Consider the following 20,000-nt stretch of genomic DNA (forward strand, 5'->3'; position numbering starts at 1 on the left):
GAGAGAATATCGAATTGAAAAATCTTCCCAATGACTTTCCCACTCCTAATATGAGCTAATTCAATCTCTCTAAAATACCACAGGGATTGAGGGATTTAATTTTGATGGCTACGAATCTCCTTGGTTGTTAGTTGAAGGGTATTTATTGAAGGATTTTGTGATGGAAGCTGGTATATTTGTTTCTTTGTTCTGACTCTCTCTCTCTCTCTCTCTCTCTCTCTCTCTCTCTCTCTCTCTCTCTCTCTCTGTAAAATTTGTCCGTGTATGTTTGTATGTGAGTGTGTTTTCGTTTCTCTCTCTCTCTCTCTCTCTCTCTCTCTCTCTCTCTCTCTCTCATAGTCTGAATTTTCCTCCTCTTCCCTACTTTTTCAGAAAATTCCCTACTGTTTCTCTCTCTCTCTCTCTCTCTCTCTCTCTCTCTCTCTCATCGTCTGAATTTTCCTCCTCTTCCCTACTTTTTCAGAAAATTCCCTACTGTTTCTCTCTCTCTCTCTCTCTCTCTCTCTCTCTCTCTCTCCCTCTCTCTCTCTCTCGGTCTTCCATCACCCTCCCGATCCTCCGGCTTTACCGATAATCCCTCTCACCCTACATTTTTCTCTCCCTATCTCTCTCCTCCTCTCTCTCTCCCTCTCTCCTCCTTCTCCTCCTCCTCTCTCCTCCTCCTCCTCCTCCTCCTCCTCCTCTCGTCTCTACTTCCCTCTTCCTCCTTATTTTTTTTCTCCTGACATCTCTCCTTTCTCTTCCGCTCTAGTTGTTTGTTCCTCTCTCTCTCTCTCTCTCTCTCTCTCTCTCTCTCTCTCTCTCTCTCTACCTTCCCTTCTTTCTATTGTCATTTTCCTCACGCATTTCCTCCGCTGTCATTCTTCTTCTCTCATTCTTTCCTCTCCTTTCCTTCCTTCTCCTCTCTTTCCTCATCTTCCCTCCATTCTTTCTCCTTCTCTTCCCTTTCCTCCAATTCACTTTTTTTTTCCTCCACTCTCCATTCTTCTCTTGGCATCTATTTTCTTTTCCATTCCTTCTTCCTTCCCTCCTTCTTCTCTCTCTCTCTCTCTCTCTCTCTCTCTCTCTCTCTCTCTCTCTCTCTCTCTCTCTCTCTCTCTCCCTCCCTCTCCTCTCTCTCTCCTCAACTTTCCTCCAGCGCTGTTTTCTCATTTCCTCCTCCATCTCCTGTCTGTCTGTCCGTCTCTCTCTCTCTCTCTCTCTCTCTCTCTCTCTCTCTCTCTCTCTCTCTCTCTCTCTCTCTCTCGCAAATTTCCTTCCTTTTGCTGCTTATTTCACGGAGCTCAGTGGCAGAAAAATGCAATACTACAGCTCAACAACCTTTCCATCGCACTTCTTCGTGACTAGCATCATATTCTATTGTTAATCTATCTTTACTCCTTTTACTCTAACTTGGCCTAAAATCGCCATCTCTCCGCCCTGATTTCTGAGATGTAAGAAAACTAACACATGATGCTAGTCACGAAGAAGTGCCATGGAAAAGGAAGTGCAGCCGTAGCATTGTCTCTTCCTGCCAATGATCTACGTGAAAAAAAAAAGCTACAAAAAGGACGAAAATCTGGGCCAAGTTAATGTGAAAGAACTAGAGTTGATTTTCAAGACTGGCTATGAATGAGTGGGAAGGAAAAAACAGGAAAGAACATAAGCTATTTTCCTGCCTCCCCTCCCATCCATACTAAGCCACACCTACGCTGGCTTGACTCAGGTGGCTTGGCTTAAGGATGGGGGGGAACTTGGGCAGGTGTGATGAGGTGATGGTGGGGAAGTTGGCAAGGTGTGTTGTGGTGATGACGTGGTGTGTTGTTGTGATGATGGGAGGTGAGACGAGGCTGGCAAAGTTTGTGTAAATCTGGTTGAATGGAAGGCCTGAAGTTGGGAAAGTGAGGAAGTTAGGAAGGTGGGGAAGTTAGGAAGAGGAAGTTAGGAAGGTGGGGAAGTTAGGAGGGTGAAGAAATTAGGAAGGTGGGGAAGTTAGGAGGGTGAAGAAATTAGGAAGGTGGGGAAGTTAGGAAGGTGAGGAAGTTAGGAAGGTGAGGAAGGTAGGAAGGTGAGGAAGTTAGGAAGGTGAGGAAGTTAGGAAGGTCAGGAAGCTGGGAAGGTGAGGAAGTTAGGAAGGTGGGGAAGTTAGGAAGGTGAGGAAGGTAGGAAGGTGAGGAAGGTAGGAAGGTGAGGAAGGTAGGAAGGTGGGGAAGTTAGGAAGGTGAGGAAGGTCCAGATATTCGTCCTTTTGCAGCTTATTTCACGTTGCTCAGAGGCAGGAAGAGACAATATTGTAGCTCTACATCCCTTCCATAGCACTTCCTCGTGACTAGTACAGTATTCTTGCGTTAATCTATCGTTACAACTCAGTATTCAAAATGGAAAGATGGCAATTTTAGGCCAAGTTAGAATAAAGAGAGTATAGACAGGAATTAAGAAAAAGCGAAGATTTATTTGAATATGATGGAAAATGGAAGGCTGAGGTGCAAAAAGTTGAGTTTCTTGCAGTGAGATGACAAGATGATGATGATGATGATGAAGAGGAATAGGAAGAGGAGGAGGAGGAGGAGATGGTGGTGGTAGTGGTAGTGGAGGTGGTGGTGAAGATTGTGATGATGATGAAGAGGAGGAGGAAAAGGAGGATGGTGATGATAGTGGTGGTGATGATGATGATGAAAACTACTACTACAACTACTACTACTGCTAATAATAATAATAATAATAATAATAATAATAATAATAAAAATGATGATGATAATAATAATAATAATAATAATAATAACAATGATAACGATGAACACAACTCTTATCAATAAAATCACTAACGCTAAAAATAAAGACAGCAATGACTAGAGATACTGCAAATATATAAATAAATAAACAAATAAATAAATAAAGATAAAAATAAATATCTCACATCTGCCTAAAAATTTGCATTAGAGAAATTACTGACGAACGATAGTGGAATAAACCTGTCATATATATATCCAATTAGGTCTTCATAATTAGCCAAATAATGAGGCCTGAAGTCTTTGCTACACAGATCATTATTATTATTAGTATTATCTATTTATAACCAGCCAAAATAATGAAGTCTGATTTTTTTTTTTTTTTTGCTATATAAATCATCGTCATCATCATCATCAATCATCATCATCTTTCTTTATATCATTCTTTTTTTTAATTCATACATATAGTACGTTATTTTCCACCTGACAAAAATTCCCAACACCTTTCAGTTCAGTTGATGGCCAGGTGTAGTCAGACTGGAGGGTTGAATTGACTAGTAACCAAGGAGATCCAGTCCTACCTAATTTCACGTTAACTTCGCCCAGATTTTTTTCTTTTATCAGCTTATTTCACGTAGGTCAGTGGCAGACGAAGAAAATGGCCCTATATCCTTTCCACAGCACTTCTTCGTGACTAGCATCACATTCATAGCGTCCACCCAGTGTTCCAACTCAACAATCAAGACGGGGAGATGGCAATTTTGGGCCAGGTAAGAGTGACAGGAGTATAGCCACACACTCACCACTCTCACGAAGGAAATATTCACTCACAAACACAGTCACTTACATGGTCTTTCCTCTGCGTGACTGGAGAGGAAATTCATGATAAAATTTTTGTTTCCATTCTTATTGCAAAATCTCAAAGTCCTTTCTTTCCCCCAAAGAATTTAGAGCAACTGTTGAGATTTATTATTATTACTATTATTATTATTATTTTTGGCTCGTTTTGGCACTTGGTTTTAGGTTGTTTTGGCACTTGGTTTTAGGTTGTTTTGGCACCTGGTTTTAGGTTGTTTTGGCACTTGGTTTTAGGTTGTTTTGGCACCTGGTTTTAGGTTGTTTTGGCACTTGGTTTGGCTCGATTTGGCACTTGGTTTGGCTCGATTTGGCACTTGCTTTAGCCTCTAGTCCGTAAAAAACATCAGTCGTGCCTTAAGAAGTGTAGCGTCTCTTTTTTTATTTTGTTTGTGTGTGTGTGTGTGTGTGTGTGTGTGTGTGTGTAGAGTTTCTTGACATGACGAAACAACCCGTAAATCGAGATAAACCAATCCTGTATGATAAGACCCTCGTGTGCAAGTGGGTGCATGTGAAGGTGTGTCGTATAGAGCAGGACTGGGGACCCTAAAGGAACGTGTGTAAATGTGAGAGGACTTTTATTGTTTTACCACGAGACCCGCAGACATGACGAAACAACCCGTTAATAAGGATAAACCAATCCTGTGACAAAAAGTGCAGGTGGTGGCATGTGAAAGCGTAAGGTATGCAGCAGGACTGAGGACCCTAAAGGAAAGTGATGTTAAAGCCTAAGCCCTGAGGTGGACGCTAAAAGATAAAGTTCTGCAGTTCACCAGCTGGACGGACAGCAACAAATCTCACACAGGTGGATGCGGTGTGTGAGGTGGCACGCAGCGGACCACACTTGAGCCTCAGAACCAGCGGCAGAAGAGGCAGTAAAGCGAGTGATCGAGAACATAGCACCAGAGAGAGGCGCAGAGGCAGCAGCCGGCCACCATGCCCTGCCAGAGGCGGTCACTTGCCGCGTCAGAACGGGGCGGCGGAGGTGTGGATGCCAGGGAGTATTCGGGTGAGGGGGTAGGAGAGGGCGGGGGTGAGGTGGGAGAGGCCTGGGGTGAGGGGGTTGGAGTGGGCTGGGGTGTGGGCGTGGGTGGGGGCAAGGGTGGGGTTCGTTTCCCCTTCTCTCCACGCCTCCGACCCTTTCGGTCCTTCCCACGCCTTTCACCCTTTCGGCGTCTTCCTCGCCTTCGGTCCTTGTCACCATCGCCACCCTGCTCCTCCTGCTCCCATCCCTCTTGCTTGTCCCATCCCTCCTGCTGGTCCCATCCCTCTTGCTGGTCCCATCCCTCTTGCTGGTCCCATCCCTCCTGCTGGTCCCATCCCTCCTGCTGGTCCCATCCCTCTTGCTGCTCCCATCTCTCTTGCTGCTCCCATCCCTCCTGCTGCTCCCATTCCTCTTGCTGCTCCCATCCCTCTTGCTGCTCCCATCCCTCCTGCTGGTCCCATTCCTCTTGCTGGTCCCATCCCTCTTGCTTGGACCTGTCTTCTTGATGGTTCCAGTCTCTTTGGGTCTTATTACGGTGAATTTTTCTTTGTTTTCTCTCGGTCATTTTTTGTGAAGCTCTAATTATGTTGGTGTGAAGGGTACTGAGCATAGATTAGTCCACAACTACCGGGGTTGAAGGGGATGGGGAGGAGACTAGTACACACACACACACACACACACACACACACACACACACACACACACACACACACACACACACACACACACACACACACACACACACACACACACACACACACACACACACACACTCAGAAAAATGCATCATCAGTGTTCAAAAAGAGAGAGACAGGGGTGGAAGAGAGAGGGAGAGGGAGATAAACAGAGTATGAAAAATGAAAGACAAACTTTCAGAGAGGGAAAAAAGGAAGGAGGTACGAGTGACAGGTAGAAGAGGAGGAGGAGGAGGAGGAGGAGGAGGAGGAGGAGATGAGAAGAAGGGACAGGGTGAGAAGGTAAAAGTGAGGGAGTGGAGTAGGCGAAAGACGGGGAGAAAAAGAAGAAGGGAGGAAAGGAAAGAGGGAAGAAGTGAAGGAGGGAGAAAGGAAAAGGGAAGATGAGGGAATGGAAGGAGGAGAGGAAAAGGAACAGAGAAGGGAAGAGGAAGGTGAAGTAGGGAGACAGGATGAGGGGAGAGGAAGTGGGGAAAGGAGCGAGAGGGAGGAGAAAGGGAAGTGAGAGGGGAATAGAACACTGAAGGAGGGGAAAAGGAAGAAAAGGAGAGGGAGGGAAGGGAGAGCAAAGAGAGAGACAAGGAAAGAAGGGAGAGAGAGGGAGAGAAGGAGGAGGAGGCTGAGAGTGAGCAAGAGAGAGAGGAATTTCAAGGTGGACTAAAAAAAAAAAAAACGAAGAACGACGAAGAAGAAAGAAAAATACAACTGAGCCTAATCTAGTTTCAACAGGGCTTAATCTCTTTAGAGGGGACGATTTTTTCTCCCTCTAAATTTATTCTTCCTGCCTCCAGACGATTTTATTCAGCTCAGAGGAAGAGAAAATACTAAAATACCTTATATGATTCTTTCCTTGTTTTTATCTGTGGTCATTTTCTTCTCTGGCTTCTGTTTTGTTTTGGATCTGATTTTTCTGTGTGTTTATGCTCTCTCTCTCTCTCTCTCTCTCTCTCTCTCTCTCTCTCTCTCTCTCTCTCTCTCTCTCTCTCTCTCTCTCTCTCTTCGGATGCTTCTCTTTTCTATTTCTACCCTCTCTTTTTTTTCCTTCCTTCGTTTCATTTATCTGTTTCTCATTTTCGTTCGCTCTTTAATTCCTTTCATCCATCTTTTTATCAATCGATCCTTCATTCTTCCATCACATATTTCTTTCCTTCCTTTCTCCCTTCCTTCCTTCCTTCCTTTCTTTCTTTCTTTCTTTCTTCCTTCCCTCCTTTCTTCCTTCCTTCCTCTCTTTAGTCATTCCCATCTTATCGACTATCTTTCCTTTGTTCTTCAATCAAATGCTTCCTTCCTCCCTTCTCTCCTCTACTTTATCACAGCCTCCTCCTTGCTCTTTCTTCCTCCTTCCTCTCTCTCTCTCTCTCTCTCTCTCTCTCTCTCTCTCTCTCTCTCTCTCTCTCTCTCTCTCTCTCTCTCTCTCTCGTCCCTCTTATAGTTTTGCATTAATTAGTTTCTCCATTTAAGTCAGACATTTTCTTTCATTTCCTTCACTTTCATGTTTTTCTTCTTTTTTTATTATTTTCTTGCTTTCTTTTTCATTGTTATTCTCTCTCTCTCTCTCTCTCTCTCTCTCTCTCTCTCTCTCTCTCTCTCTGTGTTTCCTCCTTTCTTCCCTGCTTCTCTTAATCACATTATTACATATATCCTTCCCGTCTTCATTTTCTTCACTCCTATCTTCTTTCTCTCTCACTTTCTTTAATTTCTTCTCTCGTCTCATTTCCTCTCCTCATTTCCCCTTCCTACAGTCTGAGAAAAAAGTATGGCTACTATTTCATCTCCTCTTCTCACTATCTTCTGCTGGCAAATATTTCTAAGTTGAAAGAGGCTTGGTATGTTTCTCTGCGTATAGATACACAAATTCGCCTAATATTTCACCTCTTCTCGTCACTATCCTCGGCTGGCTAATATTCCTAAGCTGTGAGAGGCTTGGTATGTTTCTCTGCTTATAGATACACAAATTCACCTACTATTTCTCCTATTCTCCTTCTCCTCATCCTCTCCTGGCTAATATTCCTGAGCTGTGTGAGGCTTGGTATGTTTCTCCGTCCATAGATACAAAAATTCGCGTAATATTTCACCTCTTCTCGTCCCTTTTTTTTTTTTTTTTTTTTATGCGAGGAAGAAGGAACCAAAGGCCATGAGCCCGCAGTAACAGTTCCCTCCAAGAGAAAAACAAAATACAATAGAGAGCCAAATTCAAGATCCGATCTAATATTCCTAAGCTGTGAGAGGCTTGGTATGTTTCACTGCCCTAATACGCCACCTTTTCTCTTCCTCACTGTCCCATACTGGCCAATATTCCTAAGCTGAGAGAGGCTTAGTATGTTCCTGTGTCCATAGGTAACTTGCTTTGATGAGACGGGCCTAGGGGGTAAGTTACGGACATGCCCTAAACATAAAACAGAAGGAGTAAAATAGTAAGCCAACTTTTCTCTCTGTCTATCTGTCTGCTCTTTTCCTTTCTCTTCCTTCCTTCCTTTACCAATTTTCTTCATTCATTCTCTTTTTCGTCACTCATTTCTTTTCATCTTCGCTCTTCTCTTCTTTTATTCTCTCTCTGCTACTTTATCTTTCTCCCCTCTCTTTATTCTCTCCCACACACACACTCTTTTTCCTCTTTTCAATGTTTCCTTCACTTTCTTTTCCCTCTCTTTACCCCTCCTTCAAGTTCTCTCTCTCTCTCTCTCTCTCTCTCTCTCTCTCTCTCTCTCTCTCTCTCTCTCTCTCTCTCTCTCTCTCTCATCAATCTTCATCACCCCTAATACCATAACATCCCCATTCACATTTAAGTGATGATGATGAGAGAGAGAGAGAGAGAGAGAGAGAGAGAGAGAGAGTTTATATTGCATTAGAGCTTGCTTTCTTTTGGCTCCCAGTGTGTGACTGCCTCCCCCGCAGTCTTTCTTTTTCATTTCTCTCTCTCTCTCTCTCTCTCTCTCTCTCTCTCTCTCTCTCTCTCTCTCTCTCTCTCTCATTTGTTAGTTTCTTTTTTTATATTTCGTTCGTTGTTACTTTTTTCCTCACCCCTTCCTTCGTTCCCTCCTTCTCTCTGCCCTCCCTCCTTCCCTTCTTTCCTCCCTCCTTCTTTCCCTCTCCTCATTCTGCTCTCCCTCCTTCCCTACCTTCCATCCTTTCTCCCTCCCTTCATTCTCCCCTCCCTCCTTCCTTTCTTCCCTCCCTCCTCTCCCTCCTTCCCTTCCTTCCTCCTCCCTTTCTTACCTCCCTTCACTCTCCTCTCCCTCCTTCCTTCCTCCTCCTTCCTTCCTTCTCTCCCTTCATTCTTCTCTCCCTCCTTCCCTTCCTTTCTTCCTTCATTCCCTCCCTTCATTCTGCTCTCCCTCCTTCTCTTCCTCACCCTTTCCTTCCTTCCCTTCCTTCATTCTCCTCTCCTTCCCTCCCTTCCTTCCTCCTTCCTTCCCTTCCTTCCTCTTTCCCTGCTTTCCTCTCTCTCTCTCTCTCTCTCTCTCTCTCTCTCTCTCTCTCTCTCTCTCTCTCTCTCTCTCTCTCTCTTTTCCACTGATTTTTAAGAAGCTCGGTTACTTTCTCTCCTTGGTTTGTCTCTTTTTCAATTTTTCTCTTTTTCTCTTTTCTCTCTCTTTTCTCTCCTTCATTTTCTTTCCTCTCTTTTCTTCCCTTCATCCTTCAGAACTTTCCATCCTCCTCCTAATGCTTTCAGTCACATCCACATCAACACCACAACTTTCCTTCACTTTCTCATTTGTCTGTCTCTCCACGTAACTCCACATGCTCCACTCACTCACTTCCTTCAGTCACATCCACATCAAAACCACAACGCTCCTTTAATTCCTCATCTGACTGTCTGTCTCTCCACGTAACTTCACATCCACATCAGTACCACAATGCTCCTTCACTTCCACTTCTGCCTATCTCTCCAAGTAACTCCACATCCACATCAACACCACAACTTTCCTTCACTTTCTCATTTGTCTGTCTGTCTCTCCACGTAACTCCACATCCACATCAACACCACAACGTTCATTCGCTTCCTTATGTGTCTGTCTGTCTCTCCACGTAACTCCACATCCACATCAGCACCACAATGCTCCTTCACTTCCTTATGTGTCTGTCTGTCTCTCCACGTGGACTCCACATCCACATCAGCACATCAGCACCACAACGCTCCATTACTTCCTCGTTTGTCTGTCTGTCTCTCCACGCAACTCCTCATCCACATCAGCACCACAACGCTCCTTCATTTCCTCATCTCTCTGTCTCTTCGCGTAACTCCGCATCCACATCAGCACCACAACGCCCCTTCAGTTCCACATCCACCTGTCTCTCCACGTAACTCCGCATCCACATCAGCACCACAACACTCCCTCACTTCCTCATGTGTCTGTCTGTCTCTCCACGTAACTCCACATCCACATCAGCACCACAACGTCCCTTCAGTTCCACATCTACCTGTCTCTCCACGTAACTCCACATTCAGATCCACACCACAACACTCCTTCACTTCCTCATGTGTCTCTCTGTAGCACCACAACGCTCCTTCACTTCCTCATGTGCCTGTCTGTCTCTCCTCGTACCTCCACAAACCTCTCTCAACTCCCTCCCCCCTCTCCTCTGCTCTCACTCTTGCCTTATCCCCAAAATGAAAGAGTTGGCAAAGGTTGTGTTTCAATTCTGTTAAATTCTGTTACTAAAACTCAATAAATAACAGAGTGGATGAATAATTTGAAGGAAATTAAATTATTCAGGCGCTGACCACATCCCCAGCCCTAAATCAATCATCCACTCTTAGTTCATTCAGTAAAATTTTATCTGAAAAAAAAAAAAAAAGTTTCAAAATTCATTCACACTCGTTTTCTATCAAGTAAGTTTTGGAGTGGAGAGGGGAGTGTGAGTTGGGGGGAGGGCAGCGTAATGGCAGGGGACAGGGCGGCATGTGAGTGAGGAGGAGGGGGAAGGAAGGGGGACGATCAGGATGAGATGGAGGGATGGAGTGGAAAGGTATATGAGAGAGGGTGTGTGTGTGTTGGGGGGAGGGCAGCGTAAAGGCAGGGGACAGGACGACATGGAGGCGATTTGTTTGTGGCCACCCCTTACTGGATTAAGGCGTCTAACGATAAATAGACAGAACTTTAATATTTCGCTCAAATTCACATTATATCGCCTGAGTTTCATATTGATTCAGATACATTTTATATACATGAGCGTCATATTTTTTCACTCATTGCAGAAAAGTTTGAAAATGATAAAAACACGATATTCCCAAAATTTACGTTCAAACCTGCTCTAAACAACATCAATTTTCAACATTTCAGAAACAATATCTTTTGAAATCCAACCAAATTACTTAAAAATGCCATTAATGTATAAAAACTGTAGCATCAATGGGAGTTACTTTTACTTTTATACTCTCTCTCTCTCTCTCTCTCTCTCTCTCTCTCTCTTACTTAAAAATGCTATTAAAGTATAGAAACTGTACCATCAAAGGGAGTTATTTTTACTTATATACTCACTCTCTCTCTCTCTCTCTCTCTCTCTCTCTCTCTCTCTCTCTCTCTCCTCCACAATGGCTGCCAATATGGTTGAAAAGTGGGGGATATGTAACACTGATATCGACCTAATGCATCTCCCTGCCTGACACTTTCTCTCCCTTCCCCCCTCCCTCCCTCCTGGTATGCTTTTCCTCCCCTCCCTCCTTCCCTTCCTCCCTCCCTCCCCCCTGGCATGCTTTTCCTCCCTCCTTCCCTCCCCCTTTCTCTCCTTCCTTGTATGTTTTCCTTCCTTCCCTGCCTCCTTATATGCTTTCTCTCCCTCCCTTGATCCCTCCCTTCTTCTCTCTCCCTCCCTCGATCCCTCCCATCTTCTCTCTTTCTCTCCATCCCTCCCTTATTCTCTCCCTCCCTCCGTCCCTCCCTTCTTTCCCTCCCTCCATCTCTCCCTTCTTCCCTCTCTCTCCCTCCATCCCTCCCTTCTTCTCTCCCTCCATCCCTCCCTTCTACTCTCCCTCCCTCGATCCCTCCCTTCTTCTCTCTCCCTCCCTCCATCCCTCCCTACTTCTCTCTCCCTCCCTCGATCCCTCCCTTCTTCTCTCCATCCCTTCATCCCTCCCTTCTTCTCTCTCCCTCCCTCGATCCCTCCCTTCTTCTCTCCCTCCCTCGATCCCTCCCTTTTTCTCTCCCTCCCTCGATCCCTCCCTTCTTCTCTCCCTCTCTCCATCCCTCCCTTCTCTCCCTCTTAACCTACTTCCCTACCCAACATGTTCGGTATATGAGTTTCCTCCCTTCCTTCCTACCCACTTTTCTCCCTTCTTTTCCTGATCTTTCCTCTCTCTCCCTTTCCTATTTTTCCTTCTCTCTCTCTTTCCATTTTTCCCTCCCTCCCTTCCTCCATCATTCTCTCTCTCTTCAACTCTCCCTCCATTTTTTTCCTTCTCCCAGTTACCATTTTTCCCCTACTCTTCCTTCCCTCCTTCCTCCCCTAACTTCCTCCCTCTGATTTTTACTCTCTCTCTCTCTCTCTCTCTCTCTCTGATCCTCCTCTTCACCTCCTTTCTCCCCTCCCTCTTCACTCCACTCATAAACCACTCCTCGCACTCTCTCTCTCTCTCTCTCTCTCTCTCTATCTATCTATCTATCTAACTATCTATCTATCTATCTATCTATATCCATCTATCCATCTTTACCTACCTACCTATCTTTTTATTTATCTATCTGTCCTTCTATATCTATCCATCCATCTATCCATCTATTCATCTATCTCAATATATATCGATCCTTCTGTCTATTTATCACTCCACTATCCCTTCCAATTTCATTCCTCTTTCCCCTGTCATTTCCTCCCTCTATTTCTTTCCCTTTCCCTCTTCTTCTCACCTTTCCTTTCCTTTCCTCCTTCCCTTCCTCCCTCCCTCCCTTCCAACCACGTCACTTTTCCTCTCTCCCTCACTCCCCTCCCTTCCTTCCTATTTCCTCCCTCTCTCCCTGCCTCTCTCAAACCAGGCCACCTTTCTCTCTCTCCCCTCTCCGTCTCTCCCCTCCCTTCCTTCCTATTTCCTCCCTCTCTCCCTGCTTCTCTCAAGCCAGGTCACTTTTTCTCTCTCCCCTCTCCGTCTCTCCCCTCCCTTCCTTCCTATTTCCTCCCTCTCTCCCTGCCTCTCTCAGATCAGGCTACGTTACCTCTCTTCCCCTCTCCCTCCTTTACCCCTCTCCCCTTCCCTCTCCCACACTCCACCTTCCTCCTCCCTCCCTTCCTTCCTTCCCACTCTCTCTCTCTCTCTCTCTCTCTCTCTCTCTCTCTCCCCACTCCCCGATTTCCACTGCCTCACAATTTAATTTCCTGTGCTATTCCCCAACCCAGCCTGTTTGTTCAGAGTCGCCGCCAAAACCATTCAAAATACACAAGTTTTTTTTTTTTCCACACAGACCGATTTTTTCACATATTATTTTCACACAGACCGATTTTTTCTTCAAAGGCCGATTTTTCAGATTTTTTTCACAGACCTATTTTTTTCCTATTTTTTTACACTGATTTTTTCACATATTTTTTTCACAGTTTTTTTTTTCACAGACATTTTTTCCACACTGACTTCTTCACAGATCTTCACATAGATTTTTTTTTTTTTTTCACCCAGATTGATTCAGAGACTTTTTTTCACAAATTTTTTTCAGTTTTCTTTTCAAATAGATTTTTTCACGTTTTTTTTTCACAATTTTTCACATATTTTTCAAATTTTTTTCACAGATTTTTTATAAAGATTTTTTCATAGATTTTTTTCACAGATTTTTTTACTTACATTTTTTTCACTTTTTTTTTCACTTACATTTTTTCATTTTTTTTTTCTCATGTTTTTTTTTTATACATATTTTTTCACAGATTTTTTCACAGATTTTCACATAGACCAATTTCTTTTCCATTTCCCTTTTATGTGGCCATTTTTGGAAACGTTCAGGGGAGTGTCAATATAGGTGGACCATTTTGAGAGAAAGAGAGAGAGAGTCACCGATTCTGACCCAACTTGGTGGATCCGCTGAAGGTCAGGGAGGGTCAAATAAGTCTAATTCTAGAACATCAGGTCAGAGGTCAAGGGGTCGTAGTCTTGTCGGGTACGGAAGCTCCCTAACACCTCTTCCTAGGTGATTTATTTTTTTTGGATATGATTGGCTGATATCATTTTGTACGTTATTTATGCAGAGTATGGTGATATTGGAAGGATTTATTTAACACAGAGGAGGACAGTAAGGTGTAACAAACAAAAATATCTATCTATCTATCTATCTTTATCTGTCTCATTATCTACCTATCTCTTATCTATTTATATATCTATCTACAATTATTTATTTATCTAAGCATCTATCCACCCATCCATCTATCCGAACATTTCTATCTACTAGTGTACCTGCCTACCAACCCACCTACCTCTATCTATCGCCCCTATCTACCTCACTACCTCCCTATCTATCGACCTATCTATCCATCCAACCATCCATCCACCCTCCTTCTATCAGTCGGTGTGCCTACCTACCTACCTACCTCTCTATCTATCGACCTACCTACCTCTCTATCAACCTATCTACCCACCTACCTACCTATCTATCGACCTATCTACCTAGCTACCTCTCTCTATCTATCGACCCATCTACCCACCTACCTCTTTATCTATCAACCTATCTATCGACCTACCTACCTCTCTATCAACCTATCTACCCACCTACCTCCCTATCTATCGCCCTATCTACCCACCTACCTCTCGATCTATCGACCTATCTACCCACCTACCTCTCTATCTATCAACCTATCTATCTACCTATCTCCCTATCTATCGACCTATCTACCCACCTACCTCTCTATCTATCCCCCTATCTACCCACCTACCTCTCTATCTATCAACCTATCTATCTACCTATCTCCCTATCTATCGACCTATCTACCCACCTACCTCTCTATCTATCGACCTATCTACCCACCTACCTCTCTATCTATCGACCTATCTACCCACCTACCTCCATCTATTGACCTATCTACCCACCTACCTCCATCTATCGACCTATCTACCTAGCTACCTCTCTATCTATCAACCTATCTATCTACCTACCTCTCTATCTATCGACCTATCTATCTTCCTACCTCTCTATCTATCGACCTATCTACCTACCTACCTCTCTATCTATCGACCTATCTATCTCCTGCCCCGCTTTCCCTGTGACGCTGCCTCTAATATGTAAAAAGAGAGAGAGGAAAAATTCTGTTTATTTTTAGGAACAAATACTGCTTTGATATTGCTTACAGTGAGAGAGAGAGAGAGAGAGAGAGAGAGAGAGAGAGAGAGAGAGAGAGAGAAATACGAGGGTAGGAAATGACGAGGATAGAGAGAAAAAAAAAATGGATGAGAAAATGGAGAGGCTGCAGGGAAAGATAGAGAGAAAATGAAAGAGAGAGAGAGAGAGAGAGAGAGAGAGAGAGAGAGAGAGAGAGAGAGAGAGAGAGTCGAGGAAAAGGGAATGTTTTTTATGGACAAATATCGCTTTGATAATGTTTGGAGAGGCAGGAGGAGGTATGGGAGAGAGAGAGAGAGAGAGAGAGGAGGAAGTGAGGGATAGAATGAGAAAGGAAAAGAGGAAATAAGAGACGGATGGAGAAAAGATGGTTAAAGTTTGAGAAGAGATGAATGAAAAGAATGCAATGGAAGGGAAATACAGCAAAAGAGAGGGTTAAGGAGATATGAGAGAGGGGAGGGGAGGGGAGGAGAGGGAGGGGAAAAGAGGGGAGAGGAGCGGAGGGGAGGGGAGAGGAGATGCAAACATGAGAGGACTGCTTTTTGATGTGAGAGAGAGAGAGAGAGAGAGAGAGAGAGAGAGAGAGAGAGAGAGAGAGAGAGAGAGAGAGAGCTTTATGATACTACTTTCAAAACTCTCGTCACTCTTACTCTCCCTTCCTAACTCTTAATTTCTTCCTCTCTCTCTCTCTCTCTCTCTCTCTCTCTCTCTCTCTCTCTCTCTCTCTCTCAAAGGAAATGAGGGGTGATGGAGAAGGGAGATGAGGGAAGATTATGGGAGGGGAAATAGAGAGAGAGAGGGAGAGAGAGAGATTCCGTCCCCACTCCTATCCTCCCTGATGATTTGTGCCTTCCTTCCTTCCTTCCTTCCTTCCTACCTTCCTCCTACTGTGCACTGCAATTTCCACGCGGTGTCTACAGACGCCCCGTCAACTCACCGTACCCATACATAATGCCATGCTTTAGTTATTTATTTATTCGATTATTCATTTTACTTTACTACTTTCTCTTTCAGGTTATCATACTGGTAGCTTATAGATAATGTATAACTGAATGTAACTTTTCCTTTCAGTCCTTCCAATGAAATTTCCATGTCAGTTTTTCCATGCTGCATGGTGGTTTTTCTCACTTTTTCCTGCCAGTTTTAACTGAAGGGTCTGAAGACGGGGGAAGCCTTCTTGCTTTACTATCCTTATCCTTCAGCATGTAGAGTTAGATCTTGTAGTCATAGTCTACTCTGTAACAAACAGCCTCGAAAGGACCTTAAAGTCTGTTGCTGTTTGCTTGCTTTTGTACCTTTGTATATTCCTCCTCCTCTCCCCATGATTCTCTCCTCTTTCCTCCCCTCCCATTACTCTCTTCCCTCCCTCCTCCTCCATTTACATTTTTCTCTCCTTACTCTTCTCACGCTTCCTCTCCCCTACTCCTCTCTCCCTCTCCCTTCCTCTCTGTTCTCTCCTCTTCCTCACACTATTCTTTCCCCTCTTCTTTATCATCCTCTTTTTCTCCTTCTCCTCCTCCTTCTCCTCTTTCTTCTCCTCCTATTCTTCTTCTTTTTCTTCTTCTTCTTCTCCCTCCTCCTCTTCCTCCGCCTCGTTCTCTCCCTTTTCCCTCTTCCCAACCCTTCTTCCCGTCTCTGCCCTCCCTCACTTTCTTCCTCCTCCTCTCCTTCTCTCCTCAATTCTTTTCTCCTCCTAGCCCTCCCTCTCTCTCTTCCTCCTCATTTCTCCTCCTCCTCCCCTACTATTTCTCTCCCTTCCCTCACTTCCTTCACCCCCCTCCCCTCCTCAATTCTCTCTTCCTAGCCCTCCATCCCTCTCCTTTCTCCTCCTCCTCCTCACTCTCCTCCTCCTCCTGTCAGTACTCCTTCTCTCGTTTATCCTCCTCTCTTCCTAGCCCTCCTTCTCCCTCCCTCTCCTTTCTCCTCCTCCTCCTCCATCTCCCTCTTCTCCTCCTCCTGTCAGTACTCCTTCTCTCGTTTATCTTCCTCTCTTCCTAGCCCTCCTTCTCCCTCCTCCTCCTCCTCCTCCTCCTCCTCTTCCTGTCAGTACTCGTCTAACTACTCCTTTCCCTGAAGCATGCAAATTAGATGTTTTGCATAACTCATTTTTCACGGGATCCTAACCTCATTACAGATCATATGGATTGTTCTTAGTTTTTTCCTCTTTTTTTTTTCTCCTTTTTTTTTCATTTTTTATTTCTGGATTTTTCTGGTGCCATTTTTTTTTTTTTATTGTAAGCTCTTGTTCTTTTCCTTTTTTTATTTTGTTTTTTCCATTTTTTTCAATTTTTGGATTTTTCTGGTGCCATTGTTTGTAAGCTGTTCTTTTTCTTTTTATTTAGCTTTTCCCTCATTTTTTCTCTCTTTTTTCATTTTCTATTTTTCGATTTTTTCTGGTGCCATTTTTTTATTGTAAGCTTCTGTTCTTTTCCTTTTTTTTATTTAGTTTTCCTTCATTTTTTCTCCTTTTTTTAATTTTTTATTTTTGGATTTTTTCTGGTGCCATTTTTTTATTGTAAGCTCTCGTTATTTTGCTTTTTTTTTTATTAATTTATTTTTACTACTTTCTTGTTTTTATTTTTTGTCTTTTATTTCGTGTTTTATTTTCGTCTTTACTGTTTACATTTTCTTTCTCCATCCGACTCTCAGACAGTCATGTACAGATGTCAATTTTTGGGCCAAGTTATAGTGAAATGAGTATATCGTTCTTCCACATCCTCCCCTCCACTCTTCCACCGTCTTCTCCACCTCCCCTCCACTCTTCCACCCTCTACTCTACCTCCCCTCCACTCTTCCACCCTCTACCCCACCTCCCCTCCACTCTTCCACCCTCTACCCCACCTCCCCTCCACTCTTCCACCCTCTACTCTACCTCCCCTCCACTCTTCCACCCTCTACTCTACCTCCCCTCCACTCTTCCACCCTCTACCCCACCTCCCCTCCACTCTTCCACCCTCTACTCTACCTCCCCTCCACTCTTCCACCCTCTACTCTACCTCCCCTCCACTCTTCCACCCTCTACCCCACCTCCCTTCCACTCTTCCACCCTCTACTCTACCTCCCCTCCACTCTTCCACCCTCTACCCCACCTCCCCTCCACTCCTCCACCCTCTATCCCACCTCCCCTCCACTCTTCCACCCTCTATTCCGCCTCCCCTCCACTCTTCCACCCTCTACTCCACCTCAAAGTGTTTATCTAGACCACACAGACCTACCTGCCCCCCCTCTCGCCTTCCCTTGTTCCTCTTTCTTCACCTCAAATTCTGTGGTTTTTCTGAAGTGGGAACAACATTTTACTTTTTCTTCCGTGTTTGTGCCTTCTTGTGTGAGGTGGCTTTTGTGTGTGTGTGTGTGTGTGTGTGTGTGTGTGTGTGTGTGTGTGTGTGTGTGTGTGTGTGTGTGTGTGTGTGTGTGTGTGTGTGTGTGTGTGTGTGTGTGTGTGTGTGTGTGTGTGTGAGAGAGAGAGAGAGAGAGAGAGAGAGAGAGAGAGCGTTAGAGTGTTTTACCTTTTGTCTCAAGGCTTTCCTGCTTGCAAACACACACACACACACACACACACACACACACACCAATCGATACATGCTTCTTCACACATCATCGCCTTCATCATCATCTTCACCACCATTATCATCATTACATCTTTATACGCACCTGCCTCTAATTAAAACTCACCTGCCTCTAATTAGCACACCTGTCTATCTCCACAGGTGTGTCAACGGGCATCTAAGAAGTGACCACACCTGCGTCTGTCACCCCTGCTGGGACGGCCCTTCTTGCACCACATACGGTAAGATTTCTACTTAGCACCTCCTCTATGGCGAATTATTTTGTATGTTCTACCTCAACATTCAATTTTTCGTTATTATAATCTACCTAGTTATGTCCCTAACCACCTGCCCATCCCTCCCCACTGCCCATCTCTCCCCACTCCCCCATCCCCACTCCCCCCTCCCCATCCCCAATAATTCCCTCACACTATTCCCTCGCTGGGCTCGATCTCGTGCCCCCTTCATCTCTGGCCATAAATCCACCTCCCCCACCACTTGAACACGATGCCCGGCTCAGTGGCTAAGTGGCGGGTCTCCTACTTTAAGGGACCTGGGTTCGCAATTCGGGTTGAAGGGGTTAAAGATACCTGAGCTGAGAAATGATTTTAAGGGAAAGGTGTATCGATTAACAGGCAGGTAGGTAGGTAGTTTCTCTCTCTCTCTCTCTCTCTCTCTCTCTCTCTCTCTCTCTCTCTCTCTCACACACACACACACACACACACACACACACACACACACAATATTTATAATTGTATAGTTTGTATGTTGTATCAGTGTCTGTCTTTATATACTCGCATCTACACATAAAACTGTCTGCTCATACTCTCTCTCTCTCTCTCTCTCTCTCTCTCTCTCTCTCTCTCTCTCTCTCTCTCTCTCTCTCTCTCTCTCTCTCTCTCTCTCTCTCTCTCTCTCTCTCAGCATCCAGACAATATCACATGACAACACAATTTCTTTTTATATCTCTGTTTACGTTCTCGTCTCGTGACCTTTGTTGTTTGTCTGCCTCATTGCCTCACCCTGCCAAACCCTGCCTCATCCTGCCTCACCCTGTTTCATTCTATCTCATCCTACCTCATCCTGTTTCATTCTACCTCACCCTACCTCATCCTATTTCATTCTACCACACCCAACCTCATCCTGTTTCATCCTGCCTCTCCCTGCCTCACCTTATTTTATCCTGCCTCCCCCTGCCTCTCCCTGCCTTACCATGCCTTACCCTGCCTCACCTTGCCTTTTTCTGCCTTTCCCTTTTCTTGCTACTCATCAGTTTATGCTTCGCCTGCCTAACCTCTGCCTCTCCTTGCTCTCTGCCTAGTCTATTTATGCCTCTCCCTGCCTCTCCCCGCCTCATTCTTCCTCATTCTACGCCTCCTTGCTTTTCTCTCTCCTGCTTACCCTCCCTCTTCCTGTCTCTCCTTGATTTTACTTTCACTATCTTGTCCAGCACCTTTTCTCCTTGCCTTATTCTCTCTCTCTCTCTCTCTCTCTCTCTCTCTCTCTCTCTCTCTCTCTCTCTCTCTCTCCGTCTGTTTTATTTTTCTTCGCACTGCCAACTTCCGCCTCCTCCTGTCTTCTTTTGCCTCTTGCTGCCTTACTTCACCTGCCTCTCCCTGCCTCACCCTGCCTTTCCTTTCTTCATCTTGTCTCACTCAGCCTTTCACCATCTCCTCATTTTTCAACTTGCTTCTGTCTCTCTCAGTTTCCATTCTTCTGCCTTACCCTGCCTTAACCAGCCTATCTCCTTGCCTCATCCTGTGTCTCCATGCCTCACCCTGCCCCCCCCCCTGCCCCATCTTGCTTCTCCCTGCCCATCCTGCTCTTACTCCCTCCCTCCCCCTGTCTTCCATTGCTTCACCCTTCCCCTGCTTGCCTCACTCTGCCTCTCCCTCCCACTCCCTCTCTTACTCTCTCCTTCCCTCTGCCTCCCCCTGCCTCGCTCTGCCTCACCCTGCCTCGGTCTGCCT

At 44.9% G+C, this 20,000-nt stretch overlaps 1 protein-coding gene across 1 annotated transcript in view; it reads left to right on the plus strand.

Annotated features, from left to right (window-relative positions):
* LOC145402554 (uncharacterized) overlaps positions 1–20,000 on the plus strand; it is a 67,901-nt gene that overhangs the window by 21,223 nt on the left and 26,678 nt on the right. Inside the window, exon 3 of the mRNA XM_080274559.1 lies at positions 18,193–18,272. Within this exon, the coding sequence (XP_080130685.1) occupies positions 18,193–18,272 (80 nt within the window). The remainder of the gene's footprint in view (positions 1–18,192; positions 18,273–20,000) is intronic.

This window comes from Coenobita brevimanus, chromosome 58, assembly GCF_032717465.1.
Source record: "Coenobita brevimanus isolate Jiangsu-jjx chromosome 58, ASM3271746v2, whole genome shotgun sequence".
Taxonomy (NCBI): domain Eukaryota; kingdom Metazoa; phylum Arthropoda; class Malacostraca; order Decapoda; family Coenobitidae; genus Coenobita; species Coenobita brevimanus.